At 44.5% G+C, this 22,918-nt stretch overlaps 1 protein-coding gene across 1 annotated transcript in view; it reads left to right on the top strand.

Moving 5' to 3' along the window:
• The first annotated feature begins 5,411 nt into the window (after positions 1 to 5,411).
• Positions 5,412 to 22,918, top strand: part of DNAH6 (dynein axonemal heavy chain 6) — a 2,906,060-nt gene continuing 2,888,553 nt past the window's right edge. The window contains exons 1-3 of the mRNA XM_030192089.1: positions 5,412 to 5,441; positions 6,265 to 6,456; positions 18,255 to 18,514. Of these exons, the coding sequence (XP_030047949.1) occupies positions 5,412 to 5,441; positions 6,265 to 6,456; positions 18,255 to 18,514 (482 nt within the window). The remainder of the gene's footprint in view (positions 5,442 to 6,264; positions 6,457 to 18,254; positions 18,515 to 22,918) is intronic.

The raw sequence follows: 22,918 nt of genomic DNA, 5'->3' as shown, positions 1-22,918 counted from the left end.
ATTATTGATCTAGCATTAGAGTAGCCTATTTGTATTAATTGGTATTGCTCCCTTGGGTTCGGGTTTGTGGTGATTTTTATCAGTTGTCTATTTTCTTGACATGTGGATTTGGTATTTTCTTTTTTTGATAACCCTTGTTGGTGTCTGTAGGTGTTAGGTTTGTTGTGTTTTTTGTTGTTGTTGTTTTGTGCGAGCATGATTTGTGCGTGTATGGTGTGTGGTTCGAAAGTTGTGAGGTGGTTGTTATATGTATCGTGGGTTGTATGTGCTTGTATGAGTAGGATGAAACAGTAGATAATTAGGAGTATTTTGTTGGGGTACATATCAGCATTTAAGACACTACAGCAATTTCTAAAGCAAGAGTATATAGGATGTAAAGTACAATATACGCGGTGCACCCACTGCACAGTGTCTACTGCTGGGTCCCTGTAGCAGCTAGTTATCAGCATTTAAGACACTACAGCAATTACTAAAGTAACAGTATATATGATATAAAGTACAATATACGCGGTGCAGCTACTGCATGGTGTCTACTGCTGGGTCCCTGTGGCAGCTAGTTATCAGCATTCGACTAAAACAATTTATTATTATTATTATTATTTGTAGCATTTGTATCCCACATTTTCCCACCTATTTGCAGGCTCAATGTGGCTTACATTTGCCGTTATGGCGATTGCCATTTCCGGACTTCAGATATGCACATGATTTTGCAATCAAGTGCGTACATACATGGTGGAAGAATGCATTGTGTACTTGCGTACTTGTTAACACGTGGTTTTACAATCAAGTGCGTATATATGTGGTAGAGGAATACATTGTGGTATTGTGTAGGTGTCGGCTTTATGTAGTTGCTCAGTTGACGGTATTATGGTGAGAGTAATAGTGTTGGGCAGTGATTATGTCGTTTCAATCTTATTCTTCTTTGTTGTTGTTTAGAAGTTAGGACGATTGTTTGTTGTATGCTTTTTTGAATAAGTCCGTTTTCAGTAGTTTACGAAAGATGGTTAAATCTTACGTTGTCTTTATGGTCTTCGGGAGAGCGTTCCATAGCTGTGAGCAAATATAGGAGAAGCTGGTTGCGTAAATGGACTTATATTTTAATCCTTTGCATTTGGGATAATGGAGGTTGAGGAATGTACGTGCTGATCTTTTAGCGTTCCTAGCAGGTAGGTTTATGATTTCTGTCATGTAGGCCGGAGCTTCTCCATGTATAATTTTGTGGACCATGGTGCATATTTTGAACGCAATTCTTTCCTTTAGTGGAAGCCAGTGTAGTTTCTCTCTTAGCGGTTTGGCGCTTTCGTATTTTGCTTTCCCGAATATGAGTCTGGCTGCCGTATTTTGGGCTGTCTGAAGCTTCTTAATGACTTGTTCTTTACAACCCGCATATATTGCGTTATAGTAGTCTAGGTGGCTTAACACCATTGACTGTACTAGGCTGCGGAATGTGTCTCTTGGGAAGTAGGATTTGATTCTTTTAAGTTTCCACATGGCGTAGAACATTTTCTTTGTTGTATTTTTCGCATGGTCTTCTAGTGTGAGATTTCGATCGATCGTAACTCCCAGAATTTTCAAGCTATTGGAGACCGTAAGAGTGTAGTCTGGGGTGTATATAGTATTGTTTTTGTTTGAGTTGTATTGTGAAGATAAGATGAGACTATCAGGCTCATTTTCAAAGCACTTAGCCTCCCAAAGTTCCATAGAAACCTATGAAACTTAGCCTCCCAAAGTGCTTTGAAAATATGCCTCGTGTCTTTTCTGCGTTTAGTTTCAATTGAAATGCATCCGTCCATGAATTCATTATTTGGAGGCTATGTTGGATTTCTTTTGCAATTTCTGTTAGGTCATGCTTGAACGGGATGTATATCGTGACATCATCTGCATAAATGTATGGATTGAGACCTTGGTTGGATAACGATTTAGCTAGAGGTGTCATCATTAGGTTGAATAAGGTTGGTGACAACGGTGATCCTTGTGGAACACCACATTCTGGTGTCCATGGTACTGACGTTTTTGATTTTGAGATCACTTGGTAGGTTCTAGCTTTTAGGAATCCTTGGAACCACTTTAGTACGTTTCCTCCAATCCCAAAGTAGTCTAAGATGTTCGAGAGTATTTGGTGGCTAACCATGTCAAATGCGCTGGACATGTCGAATTGGAGGAGTAGCACACTGTGTCCTGTTGCTATTAGTTGTTTGAATTTAGTTATGAGGGTGGTTATCACTGTTTCCGTACTATGGTTGGATCTGAATCCTGACTGTGATTCATGTAATATCGTGAATTTGTCTAAGTAGTTGGTAAGTTGTTGTGTTACCATACTTTCCATTGTTTTGACAATCAGGGGGATGGATGCCACTGGTCGATAGTTGGTCGTGTCGTTTAATTTTTTCTTTAGGTCTTTGGGTATCGGTGTGAGTAATATGTTTCCTTTGTCTTTGGGGAAGAGTCCGTGTTGTAGCATGTAGTTTCAGGTATGTCGTGAGTTCTGTTATGAAGCGTTTGGGGGAGGACCTTACTAGATAACTGGGACAGGTGTCCAATTTGGAGTGGGTTTTTGAAAATTTGTTGATTGCTTGAGTAGAGGAGTGTGGTAGCCGTGTTAGTCCACTCTTAAGGTTATCAATAGAAATCAAACAAAATAAAACATGGAAAAGAAAATAAGATGATACCTTTTTTATTGGACATAACTTAATACATTTCTTGATTAGCTAATCAAGCAATGTATTAAGTTATGTCCAATAAAAAAGGTATCATCTTATTTTCTTTTCCATGTTTTCTTTTGTTTGATTTTTTCTTTTCCATGTTTTATTTTGTTTGATTTCTATTGATTGCTTGAGAAATAGTGTTTTCGGTTAATAAATCGAAGCTGTTCCAAATTCAATCCGCTGGGTATTCACCGGGGGTTGGGTCTTTGCAGTCCATAAATTTTTCTATGCAGTCCATAAATTTTACAATTCTAATATTAGAATAGTATTGTACTACAGATACAGCAAAGTTGCTATGAGATATTTTCCATCAGAACACTTCACTATCATCAGAGCTATAAGTACTTATCCACTTATCTGAACAATTGTCTTGTCCAAAACTTCTAAAATGTTCGTATTATTCTACGCTGTGGCGTGTTCCCAAAATTGTTTACCATTCATTTGTATCCAGCTGCTTCCAACTGCTGCAGAACATCAGGGTGGACTGGCTTAGTTTCTAGTTAACAGCAAGCTCTGAATTTTGTGCAGGGGAGATGCAGGTTCTTGTCAGCGTCGTCAGCGGAGTGGGGCTGTTGTTCATCTATCTCTTGTCTTGGCTCTCCTTGCTCGTCTCCAGTCACTGGGTCTGCAGCGCTGCCAGCCGTTCCTCTCCTCGATGCATCGGGCGGGCGCTCGATCAACTGGTGTCTTCGTCCAGTCGGGTGATGTCGTGGGGAGCAGCGCAACCTCAGGCGGGGTGGGGAGCCCTTGCCAGTTCTCGGGGTGGGTGATGGCAGATCAATCGGTGGTGGGCTCCTCGACCTTGGTTCGCCCACTTGCCTCACCCACTCTGGGTCTGGAGCGATGTCCTCCGTTCTTCCTCGCGATCTTCCGCTCTGGGCGCCACCGCCGCCAGCTATGCCCACTTGCTCTTCCAGCTCCGGGGGTGTTGCGGTGCTATATGGTGCCTTCTCCTGGGCCGGGTCAGCCCTGAATGCCGATTACCGCTTGTCTGCCGGCGTCGCTTTACCCTACACCGTCGGTTAGGTTCCACGTGGGACTCGGCGTTCGGTTTAGCCCCGAATTCTGGTTGTTGGGGCAAACACTTCAGGTGAGTTCGCTCCTCTGGGATGTAGGCGAGCGTCGGCTCAGCTGGGACTTTCGCAACCACGAGGTAGGTGAGGGTCGCGGTCGGTCTGTTCACCCTGGGAACCCACAAGGTATCCGGAGATGGTCCGTCTTGTACGGCGCCCCACTCAGGTGAGCTTGCTCCTTGGGCGTTGGTAGCCGTCGGGTCCGGTTGGGACTGCTGTGGCCACGAGGCAGGTGAGGGTTCGCGGCCGGCCTTCAACACCGGTCCGTTCGCGTTAGGAACCCACAGGGTGTCCGGAGATTGCCCGTCTTGCGCGGCGCTCCACTCAGGTGAGCTTGCTCCCCTGGGCGTTGGTAGCCGTTGGATCCGGCTGGAGCTGCTGTGGCCACGAGGCAGGTGAGGGTTCGCGGCCGGCCTTCAACACCGGTCCGTTCGGGCTAGGAAACCTGCGGGTCGTCCAGAGATTGCCCGCATTGCACAATGCACTATGACCTCTTCCCTCGGGACAGTGCGGATGGGAGGATGGTCCCAATCCCGGCCGTCTCTCGCTGGGGTCTTTGGAGCATCAACTCCGTGACTCTCCTAGTCAGCGGCCATCTTGGGTGCACTGGAATAGTCCTGAAAAACGCTGACTGGAGTTCAATTATATGTGGAAGAGTATCATCTGGTACAATATTGTTTCAAAGTTTCTACCTTGTGTAGGAAATTGTGGAACTTCACAATCACAATACGAGGTTTCAACTCTCCAGAGAGCCAATTACTGATGTGGTATGCACGTTCCAAGCCCTAAGCACTCCCCCAGCTGAAGTTCCTTTTCCAGACAGTTTTTAATTTCATTCAGGAGATGCTGGTTTGACACTGTCTCAGGGATGTCCAGAAAGCAGAGATTGCCCCTGTGTGAGTGATTTTCTAAATTCTCATGCTTCACCCCATGGGCGTTCATGAGACTGAGTAACTCCACCAACTCCTATTTTGTTCCCTGAGTGCCATCTTCTAGGCCTGACACATGTTGCTGTAAATCAGATGTGTGCCTGTTAGTTTCGGTACGTAGGGCTTCCAAATGTGTTATTTGGCTAGACTAGGGTTACCATATTTTGTCCCACCCATGCCCTGCCCACACCCCGCCCCTTGCCCCGCCCATGCCCTCTGTCACATATTCCCCTCCCCCCGGGTCATATATTCCCCTCCCCTGCCCCCATCACCTCCCCTCCCCCGGGTCACCTCCGCTCCCCTTAGAAATCCGGACAAACGGGTGGACTGGCAAAACCCGTCCGGACACCCGGACATGTCCTCAAAAAGAGGACATGTCCGGGTAAATCCGGACGTATGGTAACCCTAGGCTGGACAGCTTTTCCAGTTGCAGCCCCAAAGTCTGGTCCATTACTCGTGTAAGCTCCGTAAGAGCTGTAGCTGTAGATTGAGAAACTGCTGCGGAGGCCTAGTCTGCCATTTTCTCCTCAGCCTATTCGAAGGCCTAGTCTGCCATTTTCTCCTCAGCCTATTTATCTTTTGATTGCTCTTTTCTCGCAACCCTGGTGGACATCGCATCTCCAGATTGTGTCAGAAATTTGTCCATGCATTGTACCGCTGGTAAGGATCCACAACAGAGCAAATTGGCAATTAAAAGTTGCAAAATGCTGATTGATGCTGTCAGGGGCTCCGGAGTAAGGTCAACCTATGTCCTCTCTTGCTCACAGCACCACATGGCCTCGATGGCTAGTGTTTAAAATACTGTGGGGTTCTTTTACTAAGCTGTGGTAAAAGGTGACATTAATTCACTCTTAAACAGAGGTTTTCCTGTGCACTAAGACCATTTGTACTGCAGCCAGAAAATGGCCACTTTTCTATTTTTCTTATAAATGGCCATGCACTAATGTTGCCAAATTTCAGCTGTTGCAAAGAATTCAGTGTTTTGTAGTTGATAATCCTGCACTATCCAGTTAGCTCACGGTAATATGGATGCACTAACTGATTAGCACAGGTATGCCTACTCTCCTCCCTCAGACACGCCCCCCTCCAACAAAAAATTAAAAATATTTTTTGTGCACAGTTTGAGTGAGCTGATTTGAAACTTACCACAAGATGTCTGAGTTCATTCTGTGGTAAACCATTTTAAGCTGTGGTAAGCACACGCTAGCACTACGACAGCTTAGTAAAAGAACCCATGTGATTGCTGCTACTGCTGAGAATTAACCTTGACTGTCTACATGAAAGCAAACTGCCATCAATCTAGTTCGAAAGTTGATTCAAAATAATGCTAACTGCTAGAGCTTGGAAAATGTATCTTTTTGCAAAAGATTCTTGTGTTGTTGAATGTATTTTTACACATAGGATGTCTTTATTTTTATTCAGATTTTAAGTTAAATATTTTTATGCCATAAATAATATTTCTATGTCCTAATTCTAGATTGACTATTTCATAATGTTATGTTATTTTTTTCTATAAATTTTAATGGCTCTCTATCATATTTTGTCTTTTTTGTAAAGCCTGTGCTAAAGACGTATCAGGATCACAATCAGCCTGAGTATATATATCAGAAGAACAGAGAACAGTTAATAAGTCGAGGAGCACTTTTACGTTCTAGCTCAGCAGAAAAAAGGCAACGGCCTGATTCTGTAGGACCAATTTCATCCTACACCCGTCTGCCTGCCCTCCCAGATGAACTGAAAGAAAAACAGGTATGTGACTATTCAAACCGCCCCCCCCCCCCCCCCCAGTCTTTCTATGATTTGCAACTATCTTGGAAGCTCAGATCAGTGTAGCTCAAAAATTAGAACATGTTGAAGAAAGAACAAATGTCTGCAAAGGTGGCTAATATTTGTGTGAAGCAGGCCATTAAAGTTTAAATGACATCCTTCATAAAACTGACAACGGGACCAAATAAGGAAATAGGAAAGCGCATTAATACTGACAAATAAGATGCAACACGTTAGAAAAGCAGGCCAAAAGATAATTTGAGGAGAGACTTACCAGAGTCAACAGCTAATAATAAAAACATTTTCAAGTACTTTAAGAGCAATAAATATACAAGGGAGTTAGCTGGGCCATTACATATTTAAAGGAGGACTTAGGAATAAGATCATACAAACTTGTTTTAAATTTGAAAAAACTGAGTTGATATTCTTTAGAGATGATGAATCTTTGAAGCAATGTAAATCAGTATGTGTGAGAGATTTGGTTTTGGAAGTTAAGGACGACATGAGGGTACTTGGTGTGATATCAGACGCACAGTTATCTATGAAAAATCAAGTGTTGTCAGTTATTAAAACTGCGTTTTTCAGTTTCATCATCTGAATAGGTTGAAACCTATGTTATCATAGCACGATTTTAGGTCTGTGATACAGAACATGGTGGTTTCTCTCATTGATTATTGCAATACTGTGTATATAGGTATTGCAAAATCTAGAATACAAGCGCTGCAAATGATACAGAATGCTGCGGCTTGCTTACTGAGTGGTGTTTCTCGTTTTCAACATGTAACACCTGTGCTTCGTTCTTTGCACTGGTTACCCATTCAGTTTAGAGTTCTATATAAAATTGCATGCTTCATTCATCAAGCATTATATGTAGATTTTGTTCCCTGGTATTTGAAAAATTCTGTTGTTGTGTACAGGCTGTTGAGGGCCATGAGGTCAAATTATGTGATGTAACTGGAGATTTACATTTTGTAATATATGTTTGTATTTGGAATTCAGTATTCTTACTTGCTGGTCTGCAGATTTGGAATGCACTACCTGGAGTCATTAGATTGTGCAGTAATATGGGTGGCAGAGCTGATGGTTGGGAGGCGGGGCTAGTGCTGGGCAGACATATACGGTCTGTGCTGGGGCTGGTGGTTGGGCGGCGGGGATAGTGCTGTGCAGACTTATATGGTCTGTGCCAGAGCCGGTGGTGGGAGGTAGGGATAGTGCTGGGCAGACTTATAGGGTCTGTGCCAGAGCTGGTGGTTGGGAGGTGGGGATAGGGCTGGCCAGACTTATACGGTCTGTGCACTGAAGAGGACAGTACAAATAAAAAAGTAGCACATATGAATTTATCTTCTTGGGCAGACTGGATGGACCGTGCAGGTCTTTTTCTGCCATCATCTACTATGTTACTATGACATCTTTTCGTAAACTATTGAAGACATATTTTTGTGAGCAGGCATGGAGCTAATGTGTTTAAATTTTTACTTTGACACAACAAAATGTTTTATTTGAAATTGCTGAGAATATTTTTGTATGCGTTATTATGGGGCTAATATGTTATATCTTTATTTCCTTGTCACTTGCAGCAGATGAATCCAGGAACTAGTGGGTTAAGTCCGCCTACCAGCAGGTGGAGATAAAGATAAACAAACTAAAGGTAGTGATGCCAGACGGCCAGCTCCTTCCTCAGTTAGTATGTCTCTATCTCTGCAGGTGGTGGACGGCTTTTTCTCCAGGCCTCTGAGGGTGCTCCTGGGCCGGTGGCCAGTTTGAGCTGGGGGTGGCAGACTGGTGGTGTCCCCTTTGGCAGCATACGCAGTTGCTGGGTCCCTGCTGCACCTCAAATTCTCTCTGAACAGGCTTTTGCTGTTCCTTTCCTTCCCTGTTTGTTTCTGCCTCCTCACTAAAAAAACAAAAAAAAAAAAAAAAAAGAGAGAGAGAGAACCATAGAATTTATTTAAAAGAGAAACAGGGAAGTGTGTTTTTGCTGATAGCAGGTTTGTGTTTCTGCTGTTCGAGTCCTGTTTTCTGTTGCCTGCTTGTCTGAGCAGCTGTCAGTTCCCACGCTTTCCCTGTCCGGGGTAAGTCCTGCTGGGTTCCTGTTCGGGGACGGGCAATGGCAGTGGAGGCGGTAAAACACTGTTCCCGATGCGGGAAACGGCGTTCGGCGGCGGGCCTTTGCAGCGTGGGTTGTGCTGATTTTGCAGGACTCGACGGAGCAGTGTCCCCCCCCCCCCCCGAGAGCGTGCTTTCCCACCCAGAGCCTGGCGATTCTCGCGACATTTTGCGATCGGTCGCGGAGCTGGCTCCAGTAGCGGTTTTGGGCAAAGCTTCTTCTCCGCTGGTAGGGGAGTCTGTGGGGCCATCAGGCACTGTGGGCGGTGGTGCAGGTGCCATGGCTGCAACCTCCTCCGTTGCGGGGGAGGGGTTTTCACGAGTTTATTTTGCTACTCCTTGGATAAGTGGGATTAATCATGGGGGGGGGGAGATTCTGGTGGTACGGGGGGTTACAAATCTGAGAGGGAGTGGGGTGGGCAATTTTTGCTGTGTGAGTTGGGGGTGGTGGAGGATGGAAGAACAGAGAATATCAAGGGGGAATGAGTATACCAGGGGGGAGGGGGGAGAGGGCAAAGGGGAAGGGATGGGAATGTGTGTGGGTAAGCAAGAAGTGAGTGTGTGGGTGTGTAAAGAGCGGGAGGGAGCAGAAGGGGGGAGTGTGACAAAGGATGTAAGGGGGGAGAAACTTTGGCGAGCCTCAGGGAGAATGCGACTGTGATATGGGGCAATGAGTGGAGTGAGCAAGAGCTCGGTGGGCTCAGCTGGGAGGCCTACGGAGCTCAACATATGAATGACTTGTACGCGCCAGCATGTGCACTAGGTTATGGTTAATTTGAAACTTATCTCTATTAATGTGGATGGCATCCTTCCCCGATTAAGAGAACTAAAATATTATCATGGCTTAAAAAACAGCGGGTGGATATAGCTTATTTGCAAGAAACCCATTTATGCAATGCAGAACATGCAAAGCTGAAGAGGGACTGGGTAGGCGAAGTAGTGAGTTTTGCCTTCAATAGTAGGCAGAGAGGAGTAGCTATTTTAATACATAAGCAAATCCCTCTCCACATACACAAAACCCTAACGGATAAAGAAGGTAGATATATTATAGTACTGGGAGAGTTGTGGGGTAGAAATCTGGGTCTCTTCAATGTGTATGGTCCCAATATATACTGCCATAAAGTTTTTACAGATATAGTAGCTAAGCTGAACATACAGTCAGAGTATCAACTAGTGATAGGAGGGGATTTTAATATGTGTGCAGATCCCACCATTGACTGTAAACCTGCCAAACCAAAAAGCAGAGGCTGGGAACAGTGGATGTGTGGCGTTTGCTACACCCCCATGATGCTGATTACACTTTCTACTCTAACCCACATAACACATATTCCAGGCTGGACTACTTTCTTATATCGCACTCCCTATTTTCAACAGCACAAGAGGTGCTCATATTAGATAATATACTATCAGACCACTCTGCAATCTCTCTAACTCTAATGTACACGGCTGAGGGAACGGAGAGGTTGTGGAAGTTCTCCCCAGCACTTTACAATGACACAGTTTTTCGTACATATGTAAGAGAAAAGTGGCTAGAATACCAGATCTATAATGAGACACCTGATGTGGATGCAGTCACTTTGTGGGAAGCGTCCAAGGCAGTGTTGAGAGGGCACATATTAGCCTACACAGCAACAAGGAAGAAAAAAATAGAAGCTGATCTACTTAAATTATCACAGGAATATCAGCTCCTCAGAAGACAGCATATGGTACACAGAGAAAAGTCATTAAAGGAAAGGCTAGGGAGGCTGCGAACACAAATCGATCACCTGCTTACAAGCAGAGCTGAAAGGGACATTTACTATCAAAGATTCAAACTGTTTAAGTGGGGCAGCAAAGCTGGAAAGATAATGGCAAATCTGGTGAGACCATATTAAAAAAGGCAGGTCATTACATCTATCACGAATAGTGAGGGGCGTAAATACAGCCGGGAGCAGCAAATACAACAGCAGTTTGTTCAATACTATCGAACACTATATGGAGAAAGGGAACTAGACTTGGAGCATAGGGATACCTTTTTTGGAGATATGAAACTCCCTAAATTTACTCAGGATCAAGTGAATAATATGAGCAAGCCTATTGACGCGCAAGAAGTGAGACAAAGAATAAAGATTCTTAAATTGACAAAAGCATCGGGCCCGGATGGGTACGGGCCAGAATACTATAAAATACTGTCAGATATAGTGGCCATTCCACTAACCAATATGTTTAATAGTTTGGCCCGGGGGGGGGGGGGGGGGGGGGGGGGGCTGCATCAAAATTTAGCGCATATCATATTGTTACCCAAACCTGGGAAAGACCCAGAAGAGGTGGGGTTGTATCGACCCATATCCTTACTTAACCAGGATGTAAAGTTATTAGCAAACATCTTAGCTAAGAGAATGAATGCTTTTTTACCGAGTGTGATCCACGAGGATCAAGTGGGCTTCATACCGGGGAGGTATGCCTCGATGAATCTCACACGAACCTTGGCTGCAATTCATGCTTATAGTGGGAGGGGGGGGGGGGGGGAGAAGCCATTGCAGGATTAGACATGGAGAAGGCATTCGATAGTATATCCTGGCAATACCTGTTTTGGCGAAAACAAAAAAGGAGGTGAAACCCTCACGAAACCGTGGAATATAAAACAAAAAGTGAGGAGAATGGTTGAGGATACCAACACTTGTATATTTTATTTAAAAATGAAAAATACACTGTGTAATTTTTATTTTTCATTTTTAAATAAAATATACAAGTGTTGGTATCCTCAACCATTCTCCTCACTTTTTGTTTTATAAATACCTGTTTTGGGTCATGGAACAGTATGGATTGCAGGGCAGATTTTTAGAGTGGATACGGGTAATGTACATGGAGCCTCAGGCACGTCTCTTAGTGAACAACAATCTGACAGAGAGCTTTGCTCTCCAGAGGAGTACCAGACAGGGGTGTCCTATGTCACCCTTGTTATTCCTACTGGCCATAGAACCGCTGGCGATTAAGATATGTCATAGTAACTAGATCAGGGGAATACAGATAGGAGGAAAAGAGATACGCATCAATTTGTTTGCGGATGATATTTTGTTATATATGGCAAATGCACTAGCACACATAGAAAACGCACTACACATAGTTACAGAATTTGGAGCTATATCTGGCTTAAAAGTCAACTGCACAAAATCAGAGCTTCTGCCACTTTCTGACAAAAAAAATAGATCAGAATTTGCAACACTGCCCATACCACCGGTCACACATCCAATGAGGTATCTGGGGATTTATTTAAGCACGAACAAGGAGGTGATGTATAAAAGGAATATACTAGACCAAATAGACAAAATTAAGCAAATTTGCTCAAGATGGAAGGATCTCCCTGTATCTCTTTTGGGTGGGGTGGCTTTGGCCAAAATGATATTGCTCCCGAAATTACTTTATCCATTACAAACAATGCCTATATGGATAAAACGAAAGGATGACCGGTTATTTAAATCTACTCTGTGCTCTTTTATATGGCGTCAAAAAACACCCTGCATAGCTTATAACACATTGATTCGCAGTAAGGATCAAGGGGGACTCAACATGCCAGATCTAAGATTGTATAATGTAGCAGCACTACTGCAAATAATATATGAAGGGATAATAGGTCAGTCGAAGTTTACACCGTCAGACTGGTGGGAGGGGTGGTGTTCCCCGTACACATTTATAAATCTGTTGCACACGGTACCTGGCTTAGGGACCAAGCTAAATTGGCAATTCACATTTCTTAGGCCAATACGCACAGCATGGTGTTGATGGTGGACCAAACAGGCACGTAGCCCATATGCATCCCCTTTTATGAAAATGGTGGGTTTGGTGGATTTTCCGGTGGGTATTGGACCGTCAGTCTTTCAGCAATGGGCAAAGGATGTAGCACCATAGGCCACATGCTTCTTGAGGGAGAAGATACTTTCATGTCGTTCACTCAAGCACGGGAGAAATGGCAGATTCCCAATAACCAAATGCTAAATTACATGCAGATTAGACATTATTGGCAACAAAAAAGGGTGCAATATGGGGAGACATGGAAATATGGGGGTCTGGATGAAAAGGTGTTGGAAATGCCACCCGGGGGGAATAGGCTATCAACCTGGTATAGAGTGGTAAAAAAAACCACACCGGAGAGAGGACTGACTGGTAATGCCACAAAATGGAACACAGAACTGGGCACACACTACTCTCAAACACAATTTGATCTCCTCTATGCCACACTTTATGATATGGTTAAATCAGCAGATTGGCAAGAATCTCAATATAAATTACTCCACAGAGCATACATTACACGCGTAAAAGGGAAAGAGATGAAATTGTGGGACTCAGATGAGTGTCAGAGATGTCATTCGGGGAGGGGCACTATTGTGCACTCATTTATAGAATGCCCAAGATTGACACTGTGGAACAGGGTATTTGAGATTCTCAACAAAGTGCTGCAAAAGACTGTAGAGTGGTCATACTCGGCATTGTTATTGGGAGACCAGTCAGATTTGACCATACAGGGGTTGACGCAGCCACAGAGGATATTTTTGTACATGTCGACGCTAGCAGTTAAAAAGACCATACTACAATTTTGGATTTCAGAGGAGGATGTCCCATTCTCAATATGGGTAGCACGCATAACAGAAATTGCCCAATACGAGTATTCAAGCTATAATCGCTCCCCGAAGCTAATCAACAGGCAGTATGCATCTTACTGGCACAAACTCCTTGAGGAGATAAAAAAGAACAAGGACCCTAATCAGTAGAAGCAAGGGGAAGGGGAGAGGGGGTTTAAGTGAGAGTATGAGAGAGAGTGTGCATGGAGGAGTTGAGAGAATGAGAATAAGTGTGCGGGGCTAAAGTGGGGATACATCAGTTCACAAATGTTATGAGAGTTGTGTGGGGATTGTTATATAATGAAAACTTGATTCGAGACGATGCTATATTAAAACACAAGGGGACAGTGCTGTCATGTGTAATGAACACCTGTGTACGTTGCGAAGTAGAAGGTACTGTATGGATGTGTATAGCATTGCATCGTATTGCTGTTAATAAAGACAAAGTAAAAAAACTGTAAGTTTACTGTCAAAGATGACTAGTATCTTTACGGAATAAACAAAAGGAAGTGGGTGTATGTCAATGGAAGGACAAGGAGGGAAGGGATTGTGCGGGTTGGGGAAGACAATGGTTTGTATTTGCTTACATTGAGGAAAAGAAGGTTGGTTTTAAGCCAGTCAGAAATGTGATTAAGACAGGTATTAAGTGTAGAGTATATAAGTACATAAGCACTGCCACGCTGGGAAAAGACCAAAGGTCCATCAAGCCCAGCACTCTGTCTCCGACAGTGGCCAATCCAGGCTCCAAGAACCTGGCAAAATCCCAAAATTTAATAACGATCAATGGACTTTTCCTTCAGAAATCTGTCCAGATCCCCTTAAAACTCAGCAAGGCCAGCTGCCGTCACTACCTTCTCCGGCAATGAGTTCCAGAGTCTAACCACGCGCTGAGTAAAGAAAAACTTTCTCCGATTTGTTTTAAACCTACCACATTCTAATTTCATCTTGTGTCCCCTGGTTCTATTATTGTTAGAAAACGTAAACAAATGCTTCACATCTGTCCGCTCTACCCCACTCATTATTTTGTACACCTCTATCATATCACCCCTCAGCCGCCTTTTCTCCAGGCTAAAGAGTCCTAGCCTTCTTAACCTCTCCTCATAAGGTAGTTGTCCCATCCCTTTTATCATTTTTGTCACCCTTCTCTGCACCTTCTCCAATTTCTTAATATCTTTTTTGAGATGAGGCGACCAGAACTGAACACAATACTCCAGGTGCGGCCGCACCATGGAGCAATATAACAGCATTATAACATCCTCATGCTTGTTTTCCATCCCTTTCCTAATAATACTCAACATTCTCTTCGCCTTCTTAGCCGCCGCAGCACATTGAGCTGAAGATTTCAATGTCCTATCCACGATGACTCTCAGATCCCTTTCTTGGTCCGTAACTCCTAAAGCGGAACCTTGTATGACATAGCCGTAATTTGGGTTCCTCCTTCCCACATGCATCACTTTGCACTTGTCAACGTTGAACTTCATCTGCCATTTGGACGCCCAATCCCCCAGTCTCACGAGGTCCTCTTGTAATCTTTCACACTCCTCCCGCGACGAGACGACCCTGGATAACTTTGTGTCGTCTGCGAATTTAATTACCTCACTTGTTACTCCCATCTCAAGGTCATTTATAAATATGTTAAAAGGCAGCGGTCCCAGCACAGACCCCTGAGGGACCCCACTAACTAGCCTTCTCCATCGAGAATACTGACCATTCAACCCTACTCTCTGCTTCCTATCTTTCAACCAGCTCTTAGTCCACAATAATACACTGCCTCCGATCCCATGACTCTCCAGTTTCCTTTGGAGTCTTTCATGAGGCACTTTGTCAAACGCCTTCTAAAAATCTAGATATACAATATCCACCGGCTCCCCTTTGTCCACATGCTTGTTCACCCCCTCGAAAAAATGCAGTAGATTTGTGAGGCAAGACTTCCCTTCACTAAATCCGTGCTGACTTTGTCTCAGTAGCCCATGCTTTTGTATGTGCTCTGTAATTTTATTCTTAATAATAGCCTCCACCATTTTTCCCGGCACCGACGTCAGACTCACCGGCTTATAATTTCCTGGATCTCCTCTGGAACCCTTTTTAAAAATCGGCGTTACATTGGCCACCCTCCAATTTTCCGGTACCACACCTGATTTTAGGGATAAATTGCATATTACTACTAGAGGATGAAGCAAAGGGATCTGAAACATGGTGAGAATTTGAATATCATTTGTGTAGCAGTAGGGCTGCAGCCCTGTTCCTAAATAATTGTTGGGAGTGGAGAAAGAAAAATATTGAAAAGGGCGGCAGAAAGAACAGAACCCTGGGGCACCCAGATACTGAAAAAAATGGAGAGAATATCAGAGTAGGAGTAACTGGAAGGTACATCAGAAAAGTAGCTTCTAAACCAAGAGAGGACATCATCAGAAATACCAATCAAGTGAAGACGATGAATAAGCAATGCATGACCCACTAAGTCAAATGCTGACTGAGGAGACAACGATGACTGGGTTATGTTGATCTAAAGAGGTGTGGATAGAGTTGTGATGATTCAGTAAGAGGATCTCAGTGCTGTGTCCTCTGCAGAAGCCTGCTTGGAACAGATGAAGAGTGCTCATATTGTTGAGAAAGGAATTCAATTGTTGCAGGACCAGTTTGTCCTAGCGTTTTGAAAAGAATAGTAAATTAGACATGAGCCAATCAGCACCAATAATTGGGTGCTAACAATTATCAGTGCTAATTGGTATTAATTAAAAATTACATGCATATACTTACGCGCCAGTATCCTCCAAGGTTTCGTTGGTGTAAATGGTCATGCCTAAATGTAGTCCCTAACTTTGAGCACTATTAGAATAGCACCGTATTTGTGCTTTTGCCACTTGTTTTTCCTTATTTGCTGATCCAACTCTTTAAAGAGCTTTTTTCTCCTACATAGTAACATAACATACTAACATAACATAGTAATATAGTAGATGATGGCAGAAAAAGACCTGCACGGTCCATCCAGTCTGCCTAACAAGATAACTCATATGTGCTACTTTTTGTGTATACCCTACTTTGATTTGTACCTGTGCTCTTCAGGGCACAGACCGTATAAGTCTGCCCAGCACTATCACCGCCTCCCAACCACCAGCCCTGCTTCCCAACCACCGGCTGGCACAGACCGTATAAGTCTGCCCAGCACTATCCCTGTCTCCCAACCACCAGCCCCGCCTCCCGCCACCAGCTCTGGCACAGACCGTATAAGTCTGCCCAGCACTATCCCTGCCTCCCACCACCGGCTCTGGCACAGACCGCATAAGTCTGCCCAGCACTATCCCCGCCTCCCAACCACCAGTCCCGTCTCCCACCACCGGCTCTGGCACAGAACGTATAAGTCTGCCCAGCACTATCCTGCCTCCCACCACCGGCTCTGCCACCCGATCTCGACTAAGCTCCTTCTGCACAGGATTCCTTTATGCTTATCCCACGCATGTTTGAATTCCGTTACCGTTTTCATTTCCACCACCTCCCGCGGGAGGGCATTCCAAGCATCCACTACTCTCTCTGTGAAAAAATACTGCCTGACATGTCCTCTTGTTCTACCGCCTTCGCATCTCCGGAAAAGGTTCGTTTGCGGATTAATACCTTTCAAATATTTGAACGTCTGTATCATATTGTTACAGATCTTAGTATCATCCGCAAATAGGCAAACTTTACCTTCTAACTCTTCGGCAATGTCACTCACAAATATATTGAACAGAATCGGCCCCAGCACCGATCCCTGAGGCACTCCACTACTCACCTTTCCCTCCTCTGAGCGAATTCCATTCACCGCCACCCTCTGGCGTCTGTCCGTCAACCAGTTCCTAATCCAGTTCACCACTTCGGGTCCTATCTTCAGCCTGTCCAGTTTATTTAAGAGCCTCCTGTGGGGAACTGTGTCAAAAGCTTTGCTGAAATCTAAGTAGATTACGTCCATAGCTCGTCCCTGATTCAATTCTCCTGTCACCCAATCAAAGAACTCAATGAGATTCGTTTGGCACGATTTCCCTTTTGGTAAAACCATGTTGTCTCGGATCTTGCAACTTATTGGCTTCCAGGAATTCACTATCCCTTCCTTCAGCATCGCTTCCATTACTTTTCCAATAACCGAAGTGAGGCTTACCGGCCTGTAGTTTCCAGCTTCTTCCCTATCACCACTTTTGTGAAGAGGGACCACATCCGCCGTTCTCTAATCCCTCAGAACCTCTCCCATCTGCAAGGATATATTAAACAAATCTTTAAGAGGACCCGCCAAAACCTCTCTGAGCTCCCTCAATATCCTGGGGTGGATCCCGTCCGGTCCCATTGCTTTGTCCACCTTTAGCTTTTCAAGTTGTTGATACACACTCTCTTCGGTGAACGGTGGTCTGTCCACTTCATTCTCATTTGTACTTTTTCCAGTCCATCGCGTTCCTTCTCCAGGATTTTCTTCTGTGAAAATAGAACAAAAGTATCTATTTAGCAAATCTGTTTTTTCTTCATCATTTTCCACATAGCGGTTTGCAGTATCTTTTAGTCTCACAATTCCCTTTTTAGTCATTCTCCTTTCACTAATATACCTGAAGAAAATTTTGTCACCCCTTCTTACATTTCTAGCCATTTGTTCTTGCGCTTTTGCTGTTTTGTATATTCTGTTTGTTCCTTTCCTGTGCATACAGTTGGACTTTCACTCTTTACTTCTGCTCGTTGGCATGCCTGTCCAAGTGTAATGATGGAACTGGATACTTTTTGTGCGTTTGGATCTGTTGATGCTGTTAAATAGGCTTGGAGGCCTATGAGGGTAGCTCTATATGAATAATGTATTTCTATGAGACCCATTTCTTCTTCAATTCTAGAAATTTACATGACCGTGGAGGCAGTTACTGCACTGTTGTCTTTTTATTTATGTTTTTAAAATATTTAAAATGTATTTGTTCATACCTAATACCTTGCAAAACTTGCTATAGTGCAGTCAACTAGTTAATGCCTTATCTTTTTAATTTGTTCATCAGTATTACTGTGATATGATTTGTCCATCATTATTGCTATGGTATAATTATGTGCAAATTGATATTTTGTTTTATATAGGTACAATTGGACCAGAGTAGAACAATATCTCCTACTCCTCCCAAGCAACCACGTATAACAGTTGGAAGAACAAGTTCCCGTACATGGCTTTCATCTCCTCCTCCATGCAGTTTTGATGCAGTAGAAGATGTCATTAAAGCTAATATTCAGGATCCTTTGCATATAATTAAAATAATAAGGGAAAATAAACATCTTGGCTTCCTTTACATGACTCCAGCGGTGTCCAAGGCATCAATAGAATATGACTCGTATAACCTAAAGTAAGTTTTGTCAATTTAAGTTTTTTAACAGCTTAAATGTGCAATTGTAGTAACCCATTTTGCAGTGAAGCTAATAGTCAAAAGATCTAGGTGTCAATCCTAAGGAGTTAGTTTGCCTAGGTCTGTCTAAATGAAAACTGCCCCTACTGATTGCCTAAATTCAGAAACCTATTTCTACTAGGGTCCAAAAAAGTGGGCAGTGCTAGAGATGGGGACATACCAGTTGTTTATCCATAAAAAGCATTTGAACACTGTAATTTATGCATAAAATGACGTTATAGAATTGACCTGACTAAACGCAGGTAGAAGTGTGTGCATAATGCCATTTTGTGGCAAGCTGACAAAGGGCAAAGTTGGGTGGGGTTTAGACTTATGTACCTTTTTTTTGGATTTTTTAAAGGTATTTCTGACAGAACAGTGTTGTTTTTTTTTTTAAGCCTATAAAACTGCCTTAATTATTTACTGAAGTGTATTTCAGGTGGTGCATGTTTTATGTTAAAGCTGTTATAGAAAAGTGAATGCTCGCTATTTTAGTTTCACTCTTTACAGTACTGTGAGCAGTATACTTTTAAAACTTGTTGTTTTCAACAGTGGCCAATCCAGGTCACAAATACCTGGCAAGTCCCGAAAAAGTTCAATATATTTCATACTGCTTATCCCAGAAATAGCAATGGATTTTCCCCAAGTCAATTTATTAATGGTCTATGGACTTTTCCTTTAGGAAGCCATCCAGACCTTATGTTTATTCCACGCATGTTTTAGGAAAACGGTAACGGAATTCAAACATGCGTGGGATAAACATAAAGGAATCCTGCTCAGAAGGAAGGGATCCCCAGAAGCTTAGCCGGTGGTGGGAGGCAGGGCTGGTGGTTGGGAGGTGGGGATAGTGCTGGGCAGACTTATATGGTCTGTGCCAGAGCCGGTGGTGGGAGGCGAGGCTGGTGGTTGGGAGGCGGGGATAGTGCTGGGCAGACTTATACGGTTTGTGCCCTGAAAAAGACAGGTACAAATCAAGGTAAGATATACACAAAAAATGGCACATGTGAGTTTATCTTGTTGGGCAGAATGGGTGGACCGTGCAGGTCTTTTTCTGCTGTCATCTACTATGTTACTATGTTACATTCTCTGGCAACAAATTTCAGAGTTTAATTACACGTTGAGTGAAGAAATATTTTCTCAGATTCGTATTAAATTTACTACTTTGTAGCTTCATTGCATGCCCCTAAACATTTACACATATAATCAGCCTATAAATGTTAGCATCTATATTATAGAAGTACCCCCTAAAAGGCTAAAGTTATACATTTTAAATTTGAAGCATGGTTTGATACAGCCAGGTAGATTTGAAAGTACAAATACACGGTAGTAGATATAACTTTAAATGAGTTAGCCTTAAGAACATAAGGGTAGCCATACTGAGTCAGACCAATGAGTATCCTGTTTTCCAAACAGTGGCCAAGCCAGGCCACAAGTACCTGGCAGAAACCCATATCATGGCAACACTCCATACTACAAATCCCAGGGCAAGCAGTTGCTTCCCATGTCTATCTCAATAGCACACTATGGACTATTCTTCCAGGAATCTGTCCAAACCTTTTTTAAACCCAGATATGCTAACCACTGTTACCACCTCCTCCAGCAAAGAGTTCCAGAGCTTAACTACTCGTTGAGTGAAAAAATATCTTCTCCTATTTGTTTTTAAAGTATTTCCATGTAACTTCCTCAAGTGTCCCCTAGTCTTTGTACTTTTTGAATGAGTAAAAAATTGATTTACTTCTACGCGTTCTACACCACTCAGGATTTAGTAGACTTCAATCATATCTCCCCCCATCCATCTGTTTTCCAACCTGAAGAGCCCTAACCTCTTCAGCCTTTCTTCATACGAGAGGAGTTCCATCCCCTTTATCATTTTAATCGCTCTTCTTTGAACCTTTTCTAAATCCGCTATATCTTTTTGAGATACGGTGACCAGAACTGAACGCAATACTCAAATTGTGGAGGCACCATGGAGCGGAACAAAGACATTATAGTATTTTTGGTATTATTCATCATCCCTTTCCTAATAATTCCTAGCATCCTTTTTGGCTGCTACCACACACTGAGCAGAAGATTTCAGCATATTATCTACAACGACACCCAGATCTTTTTCTTGAGCGCTGATCCCCAATGTGGACCTTAGCATCAGGTAACTGTGATTTGGATTATTCTTTCCAATGTGCATCACCTTGCATTTGTCCACATTAAATTTCATTTGCCATTTGGACACTCAGTCTTCCAATTTCCTAAGGTATTCCTGGAATATTTCACAGTTCGAACGTGATTTAACAACCTTGAATAGTTTTGTATAATCTGCAAATTTAATCACCTCACTCGTCGTTCCGATTTCCATATCATTTATAAACTAGGAAAAAAGGCCTGTTTCTGAAACCAATGAAACGGGCGCTAGCAAGGTTTTCCTCAGAGTGTGTATGTTTGAGAGAGTGTGTGTGAGAGTGACTGTGTGAGAGAGAGAGTGAATGTGCGAGTGTGTGTGTGTGACAGAGAGAGAGTGAGTCTGGGTGCGAGTGTGTGTGTGTGTGTGTGTGAGAGAGAGAGAGAGTGTGTGTGTGCGAGAATGAGAGTGTGTGCGAGAATGAGAGTGTGTGCGAGAATGAGAGTGTGTGCGAGTGCATATGTGAGACACAGTGAGTGTGAGAGAGAGTGTATTTCATACAGTGTGTGTGAGACAGAGAGAGTGTGAGAGAGTATGTGTGTGATACAAAGACTCTCTGTGAGACCGAGAGAGTATATGAGACCGAGAGAGTGTGTGATAGTGACACATAGAGAGTGAATATACAGTGTGAGACATAGAGTGTGTGAGAGACAGTATGTGAGAGTGAGAGAGAGAAAGACACTGACTGTGAGAGAGAGTGTGTGTGTGAGAGAGAGAGTGTGTGTGTGACAGAGATACCTCCCCCTCCCTCTCTGGTCTCAGGACTCCCCTCCCTCTCTGGTCTCAGGACCCCCTTCCCCTTCCCCTCCCCCCTCCTCCCCTCCCCCTCTCAGGTCTCAGGACCCCCTCCCCTCTGGTCTCAGGACCCCCTCCCCCCTCAGGTCTCAGGACCCCCTCCCCTCTGGTCTCAGGACCCCCTGCCCCTCCCCCCTCTGCATGGTTGGCAGCACCATGCGAGTGTGTGTGTGTGTGTGGCAGAGAGAGAGTGAGACTGGGTGCAAGTGGGTGTCTGTGAGAGAGAGAGTGTGTGTGATTCTCCACTGCCCCCCTCCAGCCACCCAGTGATTCTCCTCTCTCCCCTGCCCCCCTCCAGCCACCCAGCGATTCTCCTCTCTCCCCCCTCCAGCCACCCAGCGATTCTCCTCTCTCCCCTGCCCTCCCCTGCATCCATGTCCTGTTCCTCGCTCCCCTGCCCTCCCCTCCATCCATGTCCAGCAACTCTCCTCTCTCCCCTGGTCTCCATCCATGTGCAGCAGCTCTCCTCTCTATCCTCTGGCCTCCTCTGCATCCATGTCCAACAACTGTCCTCTCTCCCCTGCCCTCCCCTCCATCCATTCATGTCCAGCAACTCTCCTCTCTCACCTGCTGTCCCCTGCATCCATGTCCAGCAACTGTCCTTTCTCCCCTACCTTCCCTTGCATCCATGTCTAGCAAGTCTCCTCTCTCCCCTGCCCTCCCCTCCATCTATTCATGTCCAGCAACTGTCCTCTCTCCCCTGCCCTCTCACCCCATCCATATGCAGCAATTCTCCTCTCTCCCCTGCCTTCCCCTCCATGTCTAGCGATTTCTCCTGTCTCCCCTCCCTCCCATCCATGTCCACCGGTTCTCCTCTGCCCTCCCCTCCATGTCCAGTGACGCCCCAAACCCCACCTTCCCCCCGGGTTCCAGTCCCAACCCCCCCCCCCGCCCTCCCTTAACAGCCCCCCTTGGCTTCCTTCCGCCCAGCCATAGCTTAAAACTCATTTTACCAACCTGACTGAAGTCGTGACTGCAAAAGAAGCAGAGTACAGCCTGCTCGTCTTCAGCTTTCCCCTTCTCTCTCAGCGTCCCGTCCTTGCGTAAACAGGAAATGAGGGCGGGACCACAGCTGAGGGAGAAGGGGAAAGCTGAAGGCGAGCCGGCTGTACTCTGCTTCTTTTGCAGTCACGACTTCAGGCAGGTTAGCAAAATGAGTTTTGAGCTATGGCTGGGCGGCAGGAAACCAAGGAGGGCTGTTGAGGGAGACGAGGGAGGGGGGCTGGAACTCATAGGAGAGGGGGGAGGAGGAGAGGGGGGCCTGGAACTCAGAGGGGGTACCGTTAGGGGCTTCACGGCTGAAGCGTCTGTTGGTGGCTGCTGCCGTTCAGCTGTCAGTGGCGGTCAAAGGGCTCCCGTGGTTCATGTGGGGTAACGTCTGAAGCATCTCGCGTGCT

The sequence above is a fragment of the Microcaecilia unicolor genome, chromosome 2, assembly GCF_901765095.1.
Source record: "Microcaecilia unicolor chromosome 2, aMicUni1.1, whole genome shotgun sequence".
Lineage (NCBI taxonomy): Eukaryota > Metazoa > Chordata > Amphibia > Gymnophiona > Siphonopidae > Microcaecilia > Microcaecilia unicolor.
The sequence above is the reverse complement of the archived record's forward strand: the minus strand, read 5'-3'. Positions and strand labels throughout refer to the sequence as shown.